Genomic DNA, 12552 nt, shown 5'->3' on the forward strand with positions numbered 1-12552 from the left:
TGTTATTATTACCTATGTTGTACATACCAAGTTAGTTGATTAAATTTTACTAGAAAACAAATACAAAATACAACATAGGCGTCTGTTTGACGTTTTGTTTGCTGTTTGACTTGACATTGACAGATGCCTGATGGTGAAACGTCAAACGGTAAACTACAGCGTTAATAATGTAGCTTGAACTTAAATAATAATCCTAGCTTACAAATGCAAAAACAATGCCAATTAAATACATACAATAGAATAAACTCTTTATTGACACTAACACATAGTAAGCAGTACAGAAAACACAGGTATATAGAGATTTTCCAAGATAATCCAATAGGCGGCCTTATCCCTTCAGAGCGATCTCTTTCAGGCAACCTTTACAATAGACCAAAGTAAGGATTTTTTAATTTCAGTGATGACGCCTAGTAAAAAATGTGAAAGCTCTGAATTCAAAAAGTTGGAATGCTATTGCACATTTTATACAATAATTGAGTTATTTTTTTTTCATTGTTGTTTATTATTGCAGAATCGAGCACATGTTTTTTATCTCTTAAGTACATTACAACCAATACAATTACTCTTTATTGTACACCAGAAATAGTGAGCGATACAGAAAACAGGTTTACACGGAGAAAAATTACAAGGTAAGCAATAGGCGGCCTAAATAAGTAATAACTTATATCAAAACTACCCTGAAATCTCGATGTTATGAAAAATCGAACGGTGTCGGTAGTTAATAACATTATACACCGTTCCATCAGGTAATCCGTTTGCCCCCTATTCCATAAAAAAAAAAACTTAAACTTAAAATAAATCAATCTTTTGAAGGTAGGTCTTGCTCTAGAACTTGCGATTGTTTCAAATTGAAAACCAAACGGGAAACAGTGACAACCGTGCGGGCCATAATAATAATAAAAAAAAAATTTGACCAAAGTGACAATGGTATAAAAATAATTTTATACTAGCCTCACATGTAATCAATTATATTATATAGTATTATTAATTGACATGTGAGGCTAGGTATAAAATTATTTATAGCCATTGTCCACTTTGGCTTCAATTTTTTTTTTATTATATTATGGCCCGCACGGCTTTGTGCACTGTTTCCGTTTGTTCAATTTGAAACAATCGCAGTTCTAGAGCGAACCTACATACCTTCAAAAGATTGATTTATTTTAAGTTAAGTTTTTTTTTATGGAATAGGGGCAAACGGATTAACCTCATGATGGAACCGGGTTTGTATAATGTCATTAAATAACCGACACCGTTCGATTTCATACATCGAGTTCAGGTAGTTATATAAGTCCTTACTTATTTAGCCGCCTATTGCTTACCTTGTAATTTTCTCCGTGTACCTGTTTTCTGTCGCTCACTATTTCTGGTTGTACAATAAAGTAATTGTATTGTTGTAATGTTTTATATTAAGAAGATAAAAAACATGTGGCTTCGATCTGCAATAATAAACAACAATGAAAAAAAAATAACTCAAGATCTATTGATATAAAATGTGATAGCATTCAAACTTTTATCAGCCAGCTTCGACATTTTTTACTAGACTTCATCACTGTAATTAAAAAATCCTTATTTTGTCTATTGTAAAGGTTGCCTTGAAAGAGATCGCTCTGAAGGATAAGGCCGCCTATGATTATCTTTGGAAAATCTCTATATACCTGTGTTTTCTGTACTTGCTTACATATGTGTTAGTGTTCAAGAAGAGTTATTCTATTGTATTGTATTTATTGGCATTGTTTTTTGCATTGTAAGCTAGGATTATTATTTAATTCAAGCTAAATTATGAAAACGCTGTTAGTTACCGTTTGACGTTTCACCTCAGCATCTTGTCAATGGGCAAGTCAAACAGCAAACAAAACGTCAACAGACGCCTATGTTTATTTGTATTGTTTAATAGTAAAATTAATCAACTAACTTGGTTATGTACAAACATTAGGTTAAAATAAACACTGTTTTAGGCCTCCAATAATAAATACTTACCAGAGCGATGTTGTTGTGGGAAATTAGATAACAAGAACAGTTTGGCACCATGGCTTCGGCATTTCAACAACAGATATTCGCTTTGACGCTCGTTTCAACGCGTTACAGGGGCTCCAAATAATCCCAACTTTAGTAAGTAAGTAATCCAATGCATTGCTGATCCGTAAATAAATTAATAGAAATTAGTGATTTATTGACTTTAGTTTTGTGTGTGCAACAAGGAATATTTGTGTTGTATCCAAGTATATTATTTATACTGTTCTTAGTTTGAAAAACACTAAGTAAATATGTCAATATTTTTCAGGGGAAACCTTATATATTCGTTCGCGAAGCCAAATCTGCTCAGAAAAAATTCAAAATTTAAGTAAGTTTGTAGGTACTACGCTAATACTAACGCTTATGCAATAGATTATTGAGGGTTTTGTTATTTTTTTTAAATGTACGGACATAAAACAATAAAAAAGTATATATACCTCAGGGAGTCAGCTTCTGCTACCCTGGCGATATGGGGTGCAGTAACAACATCTCTATCAGCTTGCCTCTTCTCCCATAGGTGAGCAGTAAGGTATCTACAGTATATATTAATTTACGCCTTCCTAAAGCCAAAAGGAAGTATCTCAAAAAAAACAAGTATAATACTATGTGAGTTTAAGCATCGCATTACATTGTATAAAATTACTCAGAGGTTCCCAAACATATTTTCGTCTAACACCCACTTTGAAAAAAGCAGTTATTGTGTAGCTCCCCATTTTTTATTTTTACCTTTAGAGTCCGCAGCAAGTAGCGCCTCAACTCCGCGTTGAGATCACGCGCTAACGCTTTAAAATGTTGTTGTTCACCTAGAGTAAGACAGGGCGCTAGCGAAAGAAAGCAACGAGCGCGCTAGCGGGAAGCGGAGCTAGAACATGTCACAGCAACAATATTGCAAGTAAAATATCTTCATACAATTGGTGAAATTATTGCAGTATCTAAGTAGAATATAACAGTAGGAACATCTCCATGAACCAAAGATTATAATATATACAGCGCGGGAGGGCAAGCTACCGGCTAGGATATTATTTGCGCGTTGGAAAAAAACGTAAATGCTACATTACACTACACATTACGCTGTAAAACTTTTTTACTGCGCATGCTGAGTTACACAATTTTACGTAAAAAATATGTTCACTTATTTGTACCTTTTATTTTCATGCTTTACTATATTAGTTTTATTGATTTATTTTCATCGATTTGATTGATTTTTAGGTGTAAAAAAATAAAAAAATATGTAGAAACTCTTTTGTTTGTGGTTTCACACCTTGATTGCCTTGACCTTAGACGAAGATTCTACTTTATGCACTAGAGCATAAAAAGTTATTGTATGTTGCCTAGATGCAGCATGAACACGCACTTTACGAGCATGAGAAGTGAAATAGTCGATTGTACAACAAGAGCATAAAACGAGCCATTTTACGACGTTTACGATTTTAAGACGTTCGTTCCGGTACGGCGAGGGTGGATAGACACGTCGAGGGAAAAATGGGTTTAATGCTCGAGTTTTACACTGCTTTTTACTTCGATTAATTCGAGGAAATAGCAACAGTGGAAACAATGGTTCACTTACTATTCTTTTATTTTTCATGAATTACTATATACATAATTCTATTTTTTTATTTTATTGATTTATTTTGATTGATTTGGTTAATTTTTAGTTTTATATAAATAAATAAAAGTTAAAAACTTTCTGTTTGTGGCTGGTTGACACCTGATTAGCTTGGTCTTAGACAAAGATTTTATTTTATGCACTAGAGCATAAAAAGTCATTTTATGTCGCTTAATCTCAGCATAAAAACGAACTTTACGAGCATGAGAAGTGAAAAGTATAATATCTATAGACTACAACATCAACTTGATTGGACACATTGAAGATTGGGTGTATTGAATAAAATAAAAAAAGTCATACAATATTGTGTTTTATTTTTAATACATACAAGTATGAAAATTCGCTTATTTTTAAGAAACTCTCTCGTATCGGTAACTTTCTAGGTAGACGCGGATCTATAATTTCAGGTAGTATGCATTCCATGTAAAATTTTCTCAATTTATTTAATATGCTCTCCCAGAATCCTGTATCCTTTTCGATTTTTTCGAATAATATGCCTTTTGAGTCCACACCACGAAGATACAGTATCTTTTTTTTGTAATATTTAACTGACCTTGTACTTGATAAAAGTAGTTGTGATTTTGCTTCAGTTTTATTTTCTGAGGATCACTTTCGTCCAACACACAGAAAGTAATTTTTTTCTTTAAAATAGCTTCTGTTGGCGTCATATTTGCCGCCGAAGCTGGGCATTTGATCTCCACAATTGTTTCTTCGTCTATGACTCCGTCGGGACTCGCGCCTAAATACTGGTGTTCCTCGAGGATGTATAACCCACAAGGTGATACTTGCACTCCTAGTGCAGCTTCAGTCTCTTTTAAAGCGATGGGCTCATTCTCATTGCCGTATCTAGTAGCATCGCTACCTTTAAAATTGCTATATAAGAGTGTTTTTATAATATTTTTACACGACGTGGCAGCTCTTCTCTTACATATTTGACCAAACACTGACGCAGTAAGGCGTATTTTTCGTTGTTTGATCCATTCAGGGTTCGTTGCCTGCCCAACGGTATCTTTTTGGATATTTTCAAGTTCTATTTTACTTTTTGAAAAGTCTGCTAAGAGTGCTTGTTTTCTTTTTTCGTAGTGCTCAACTTCCATATCTGGTTCTTTTTCGATATCACCGTAATGTTCATCGGGTCCTGCGATACGTTTTCTTCGTTTTGATTTTTTGTCTTGGCTTGATTTTCTTTTCGCCTTTTCTGCCTGCCTCTTCTCATACTTCTGCGTGTAAGTCCCCAGTTCTTCATTTTTTGTTAATACTTTACTCATGGTTGCTACAAGACTCCCGGTGTTTCTTTTTGTAGCAGCTGCGTAGCAACGGGACTCATAAGATCCACGAAGGGAGTAATTTATTCGTTTGCCTCCTATAAATTTTGCGATTAGTGCATTAAACTGCTCAACAATATTGTTTGTTTGCCCCATAAGGAGACTTTCGGCATTGTTTAAAATAGGACTTATAGCGGTGTATATGTCATACCACAAGCCACAATCTTTCATTTGGCCTATGAAGTTTTCTTCGCCTGGTTTCGGGCCATTACAAAAATATGTTTTGCAGTTGGCATGCTCACCAAAAACGTGGCAAGGCCCGTTTCGTAGGTCTTTTTTTAATTCATTTACTTTCTCAGTAAAAGTTTTCCCTTCCATTTTCGAAGAAAAGTCTATTGCTCCTTTAATTGCCTTTCGTAGTCGCAATATGTTATCATTTAGGCATTTCCTCATGATAATAGGGACAGGTCCTTGTTTATTTTCAGTTTTTTTTGTCAAATTTCTCAATTTAGTGCAATAATTTCGTAATAAATGATTACTGCATTCTATTTTGTGTATAGCAGTGGAGTGGCCATATGGCAATGCTTCGTTTAAAGCACTCATGACACTGCTATCGCCATCACCAATAAGTTTGGTGTATTTCAAGCCATGCATATTTATGCTGCATTTAAAACCTTCTACTACACCGTCGGCTTCCATTGCTGTGGAGCTACCAGACCAGTTTTTAAAACATTTATGTTTCTTGACCTCAATCTTTTTATTACTTGCAACAGCGCATACAGAGCAATAAGAATTCCGTATTCCTAAAAAGAGAACCTTTTTAGTTTCATACCCAATAATGCACGCTACCCCGGATAATGAATTATAATTGCTGGTACGATATGATCTTTTTCCCCACGATGCGTCCGCTACTACTGTGATGTAGGGAACGCCATCAGCGTCTACGTTTCCTTTTTCAATTGCCATTTGTTTTTCTTCGAGTCCTGCCTCAAACATGCTCTTCAAAGAGATATCTTTTAAAACATCCCCAAGCAACAAATTCTCTTTCCCAAATGTTTTCTCCGCTATACATGGCATATCTAAATGAGCGCAAAGCTCATCTAATTGGGAAAAGCCACTACCCGAACATACGACTGCTTGAACAACATTTTTATTAATTTTAGACTCTAGTTTTTCATTATTAAATGCTTCTTTTTTGCCACACATTTTGCATTTGAAAAGAAAAGTTGACTGGAATCCGATTCTCGACTCCTTCACAAAATCCATATCTTTAAAGCTGCAATTAAATGGACTATGATCCACAGCCTTCATTTGTTCAAATAAATATTGAACATTGAAAATTCGTCGACCTGTCATTTTACGTACGACTTCCTCATTGCTATCATGATCAAGTTCAATTTGTAATGATGGTGTCGAGGACGGAGTACTCGGACTCAAATTTCTGAAAGGAAAAAAAAAGTTACGTTATATTTATACCATGCAAGGTTAAATCAGAGTATACGGTGAAATAAAAATATTTGATACTGCATTATGAGGCGTACACTACTACAGAAAACTTCTAACGCCGGTGACGCTATGCAAAAAATACGTTTCGATTTTCGGTGCCATATTGTGCGCGCGACTACATTTTTAATACAAGCTTTTTGCTGACTGTACTTGCATTTTCATCCAAACTACTTTTCCGTACCAAATGTGGAAGAAGTGGGTCAAATTCAACTCGCAAGATTTTACCTGCACATACATTCATAGGTACATACATTGCAACTATTGCAAGGTAAAAGCTTGTAAAAATAATAATAAAAACACCAACCTGCTAAAATTTTGAAATTGAGGCGGAGGATCGGTATTGTTATCACTATCAGACTGCTCACTGGCATGCTCTCCGGTGCCAAGCGTACTGCACATGTGAAAAATACATACATGGTGAAATGACGTCAGTCGCCATTAGTCAAAGTAATAACAGAGACTACCAGAGGTAATACTTCGTTCGTAATACCTTACTTACCGCCCTAATACACAATGTGCTATTACAGTGCTATGACCTGTATAAGTGAAATAACAAGTTTGTGTGGTGTACCTACGTCGTACAAAAATAATAAATAAAGGTACGAGTACGAAAATTCATTTTTAATACAAGCTTTTTTGCTGACTGTACTTTTTGTCGACTTTACTAGCATTGTTACCCAAACTACATTTATTTTGTACCTATACCAAAAACAAGTCGATAACATTGTAACAGTTGAAGAGTTCCGTCCTTCGGAGACGATTCTGGCCGGACTACCAGGATGTCAGCTACCAGATTATTGTATTGTCACGCAATTTACATAATTATGCAAAATTTCAAGTCAATCCGACTGCTAGAAGTTGGTCGAATGCAAGATTTGATTACAGACAAATATCGGGACAGGTGAAACTAAATAAAAGCTTGTAATAGAGGACAAGGAAGAAAAATCTTACGCTACTGTCCTAGTTATAACTTACCTATTAGGATTAATGTTTTCTTTTTTATGACGAGCCGGTCCTTTTTTTTTCCTACGAGCCGATAACCATAATCTTGTCTTCGATGATCTTTTCACTTCTGGAAACAAGAACATTAATAATTATTTTTTATGGGAGCGCCATAGTTCGCATAGGTACTCTTTTCTCTTTTCTAGTAAAACCATAATTATTTTTTGTCCAAATCATCGTTTGTCAGTATGCGAGCCGATATATGGACCCATTTTTTATAAGTACTTGGTAATATTGACTAAAATGCATCTAGGTAGGTACTTACCCTGTTTATCCATTTTTGTAACATAAAAATGCAAAGTCCATATAAGAAAGCCAAGGTCGTCGAACAGTATGTGCACACACACCACCAGTATCACCAAGAAATATCAAATCCGTTATCAGTCCAAGTCGTAAGTAGTTAGATCGCGTTTATGATACGAAGAGAATTCACCAAAATAATATTACGTAACTCTCGCGCACAGCTGACGAGTCACTACTAACGAGCGACGCACGCACACGCAGGGCCAGCGTAAACCAAGGACAAAGGGCGGCGCGTACCGCCCTCCCCCGTACCGTTCCCCCGCGCTAGAGTGATTCGCTGCAGATTCGCATAAAAAATGTATAGTTTTTTTACTGATTTTCGTAGTTTCGTTCTCATTTGAAAACCACAAAATCATTTCGGAAAAATGCTTTTTCTTATGAAACTACATAGTTTAGTCGATGCCGGAAATAGGTTTTGACTTCAATCTGAACTATATTTTGGCCGTAGTATTTAACCGAACTGCACAGGGTTTTTGGCTCTTAAAATGCAAAACTTGTACTCGTTCTATTTTCTTTGTAATACCATTTCAAGAGTCATAAACTAATTTCAGGCCTAGATATGCCTTATCTCATTGTATTTACAAAAAATCATGATGATGCTACTTGTTATTTTAAAATAAGGACGTAACTACGATTTGTATGGAGAATCAAGCTTGCTGCGGACTCTTAAAAACCTCAATAAACATTATTAGTCTAGGCTGGAGTTTATTAAACCTATTTTCTTAATGAGACTTCTTACCAGAGAGAGCACTAATAATGCAACTTTATAACCCCTTACCCCCCCTCTAGGCCTCCAGCACCCCCAAAGGGGGCAATATCACCCACTTTCGGAATGACTGATATAACTCAGTGTTTATTTTGGGATACCCCCTTTTGGCTTAGGATGGCAGTATATTACTACTACCATTACCACTATTTTTTTGATAGCCTATAGTGTCCCACTGGCCTGAAATAGAGTCATAATGGGAGTGGTGGAGATCAAGAGGGGAGGCCTTTGCCCAACAGTGGAACCACCACTACCACTATTACTGTTAATAAATTGAATATATTTGGAGCTTAGAGAAAAGTGTTCTTAGATGTAGGTAATGTTTTTTTTAATTTCAGGCTAGCCTAGCTCTTGATGATTTTCAACCAGGTTCTAGTAATAAAAAGAAGAATGATATGTCAATATCAGAAAACTATGCGTTCACAGGAGTTCATCATATTTTTGACCAGGTAAGCCAAACACAATGTTTGATATGTTCTAACTCAAAAAAATTGCAAATAATTGCTTTTCAGACAAATTTTAATGTTTTTTTTAATTATTGTCCCATCTACTGTTGTTAAAATAAATGATCAGAATTGGTTCCAAGTTTTGGTGTTAAATGTCTCCGTCTTGACTGATGAATCCATTTCAGGTGTGAATGACAAAAAAAAAAAAAAAAAACATAATTAAAATATGCTTTGTGTGAACTTATACTCGTCAACAGAAACAATACTTAAAAAATACACAATACTGGGGGTGATTACTAGTATATGGAATAGAACAAGCATCTAATTGAGATTATCGATATAGGAACTCACTACCTATCATAAAATCTTGCCCCGTGGATTCCTATGTCTGCACAACCATTGAATACATATTGCATTCCAGCACTCCGAACAAGTGAGTGTAGTGAAGTTCGCGAACAACGACCGGTCGAAGTTGGCGTGCGCGTCGCACGACGGTTCCGTATCCATCTGCGACGACCGCGTCGCCGCCGCGCGTCAGCTTTGTACTCGAGGGGCACTCGCAGCCCGTCACAGGTGAGAGTATACTCTTGAATAGTAACCGGGGGAAACCGCCTCATGACTCACAGACCAGCCAATTTTTACTAGCAACTTATTTGTTTTCAACATATTCAGATTGAGGGTAGTTGTTTGGAAGTTTGTGGACTATTATGGTACGGTATGGTATGTGTATGCGCGGTGGTGCAGGTTGTGACTGGTCGGCCAGCAACGAGCTGGTGGTGAGCGTGGCGCTGGACGGTCTTGCGTGCGTGTGGGACGTGGCGCGGCGGCTGTCGGCTGCGCGCGGTGCGTGACCAGCTGGGCGCGTCGCTGCTCGCTGTCGCCTTCCAGCCCGCCAATAACAACATGGTCATTGTATCCTTTCAGATATATACTGAGCGGGAAAAATCAACCTGATATCTGCCAAATCCACCATTACACAAATTTAATAGGTAGTTATATTGGGGATCGTTTTACCTATGTTAGGAACATATATAAAAAAACTTCAGCTTTATAAAATTACGAAGGTTTTGGCTATCGCGGGCTCTTGGTCCATTTTGGCTAATACTATTTTTAAAAGAAAAAACTATGATATGTGCAACGGGCTAATTCACCATACTAACTGTCTATTTAAGTGATTACTTAGACAGTATGATTGTACAGTCAGCGTCATATAGTACGTAGCAGTCAAGATCACCAAATACTTGGAAACATACAAAATTAGTCATTACCAGTGGAATCAGTCAAAGCGGGTCAAATTGTTCGAGACATCCAACGTGTTACAAATATAGTGGAGCACGCACGTCGCCAAATACTTTATAACATTCAAGCGACATTATACCGGTAGCAGCCAAAGTATCCAAAAGTTGGGATACCGCAGGAAAATTGACTTTATTACATACCGTGTAAGGTCCAATGATCCAGTTAGCTAGTCCTCTTTAATATAATGTGAACGGTGTTCCATTTTCAGTATCTTGGTGCAAAATGCACATGTCATTACCTTTTTAATTAAATAAAAACTTTTTTAAAATGTATTATACTGGCCAATTCAAGCCATATTAAAAGAAATCCGTTAATCCGGAATTCTGACAATGTAAATAAAAATGTGAAAAAAGCCGTCAGGCTCCAAATGAAAGAGACGGAACGATCACTGACAAGTTGGTACTCTTTTCGGTGATTGTCAAAAACAAAAAGTCGAATCTGACGTGTTAATTCGCACTCAACTCGAGATAAACCTTAAACCTTTATATAAAGCTCAGTTTTCTAGTGTGTCCCATACTTTGGGATATTATGGCTGCTACGCTATCAGTGGTGATGTGGCTGCTCCGATTTATTTGTACGCGATGGATGTCCTGAGCAATTATCGCCTTTTGTGTGGCTCAATGTTATACTACTATGTATGTTTCCAAGTATTTGGTGATCTTGACTGCTACGTACTATATGACGCTGACTGTACTATGATTCAGTTTTTTCTTTAAACGCAAACTCCAGGCCGGTAACGCGCGAGGCATGGTCGAATGTGCTCAATGTATCAACGGTATTTATCCAAGAGGTAAGTTTACATTCAAATAATGCTATCTTTATGAACTTTGGACTTTAATTGAGTGCACCATATTTAGATTTTCAACCTTATTGTTATTAGTTTTTAAATTTTATGTTAACTTAACCTAGCCTATTTAACTGTTTGCTGCAAATCATGCATTCACTTTTAGCTGGATGACAAAAAGAATACAGTCAACAAAAAGCACAGTCGGCAAAAAATCCCGTATTATAAATTGATTTTTTAACAAAAACTTATTTTCTAAAGCTCCTTCGAAAACGCCACCTAATTTATACATGTTGGTGGACCGCGTTGCATCTGCGCCCTGGCGGTCATAATGTTAGACTTGTCACTATTTTAATACATGAACTTGCCGCAGGCATGCCAACATACAATTTTCGACAATCAGATTTAAGACATTTTTTTTCAGGTGGCAGCAGCATTTTGGGTGGGAAGTCATGTCGATAGCCTGTGAGTCTAGCGGCAGAATGTTCTGGGCTGCCAATGACAAGGTAATCACGAAAATTAAATGTCTTATATTTTACCCCTATGTTCTTCGTAGTATTCTGGTATGAAATTCAAGTGATCCTTATTTTGTTCCTAAAGAATTTGAGGGCATCTTGTTTATTATTCCGATTCTCCTTCTTAAAATCTCTATAACGCCTCGAGCTTACGTGTTGATGGTTATTTATTTTATTTATTTGTCAATACAAAAATTACAGCAATACAGTAAACTAATACAGTCAGCAATTGCTACTCCAGCCCGAGCCGAGCATTTCTCAAAAATGGTGAAGAATTCTAAATTTCTCAAAATATCTTACGTTTTAATTTTATTTCAAATTTTTAAGCTTTGTCGCCTTTTTTCATTAAAAAAAAAAAAACTGCAGGTATTTTTCCACCGAAAACACCACAAGCTGTTTCATATCCAATAAAAAAAAGTCCGGAGCTCCAACAAAATAACTGCAAGGCTACTACGAAACTCGAAGTTCGTATCGTACCGTCCCTCTCGCTCTCGTATTAAATAGTATAAGTGTCAGAAGGACCGCGCGACACAAACTTCGAGTTTCGAGTTTCGTAGTAGCCCTGCTGATACAGTTGGCTGTATAACGACATGGCGGTTTTAACTTTTTAAAGTTTGTGACTCGACAATAATGGAATTTGTATGCGACATTATTGTCGAGCTAGCGAGGCCAGCAATGTTTATTAACTTTAAATTTTTCGCTATGCACTCGCGCTCCTTATATGTGTGTTTCGTTATGGATGGGTATAGCAGATGAAGGGGACGGAAAAAGAGCAGCTGGCGTGTGACTTCGATCATGTATATTAAAAAAATAGTAACTTAACCTTTGGTATGCCGCGTCTACTGTAGTGACAATATGAAAGAATAATGAACTTTTACGGACATGGGTTGAGAAAAATTCAAAGTAAATGCAGCTCGCATTATCGTGGATGTAAATATTAAAGTGTAGATATGCGTGTGCAGGGTGTGATAGTGTCGTACCGCATGGAGGCCGGCGGCGCGCTGAGCAAGCTGCGGCGCTGTGCTGTGGGCGGCGCCGTCAGCTGCC

The 12552-nt window shown here is 36.7% G+C and overlaps 2 protein-coding genes and 1 pseudogene across 12 annotated transcripts in view; 1 reads left to right on the forward strand and 2 right to left on the reverse strand.

Moving 5' to 3' along the window:
* The window catches only part of LOC141434549 (uncharacterized), a 512720-nt gene that overhangs the window by 163385 nt on the left and 336783 nt on the right, over window positions 1-12552 (reverse strand). The gene's annotated exons all lie outside the window — the stretch shown is intronic.
* LOC141434415 (uncharacterized) lies at window positions 1537-8361 on the reverse strand. Its single transcript, XM_074096835.1, has 5 exons — window positions 7658-8361; window positions 7366-7462; window positions 6695-6781; window positions 2451-2546; window positions 1537-1549 (listed from the first exon to the last, which is right to left on the reverse strand). Exons 1-5 carry the CDS (start codon window positions 7668-7670, stop codon window positions 1537-1539), a joined length of 306 nt encoding a protein of 101 aa, XP_073952936.1. The 5' UTR covers window positions 7671-8361.
* The window catches only part of LOC141434416 (WD repeat-containing protein 13-like), a 4168-nt pseudogene continuing 273 nt past the window's right edge, over window positions 8658-12552 (forward strand).

Source organism: Choristoneura fumiferana, chromosome 13, assembly GCF_025370935.1.
Source record: "Choristoneura fumiferana chromosome 13, NRCan_CFum_1, whole genome shotgun sequence".
Classification (NCBI taxonomy): Eukaryota; Metazoa; Arthropoda; class Insecta; order Lepidoptera; family Tortricidae; genus Choristoneura; species Choristoneura fumiferana.

What these genes read in the sequence shown, in the direction of transcription:
- LOC141434415 (XM_074096835.1), bottom strand. An exon ending in GAAAACATTAATCCTAATAG is followed by an intron (nt 6,782 to 7,365) that starts GTAAGTTATAAC and finishes TCACATGTGCAG; the next exon opens with TACGCTTGGCACCGGAGAGC. An exon ending in CAATTTCAAAATTTTAGCAG is followed by an intron (nt 2,547 to 6,694) that starts GTTGGTGTTTTT and finishes TATATACTGTAG; the next exon opens with ATACCTTACTGCTCACCTAT.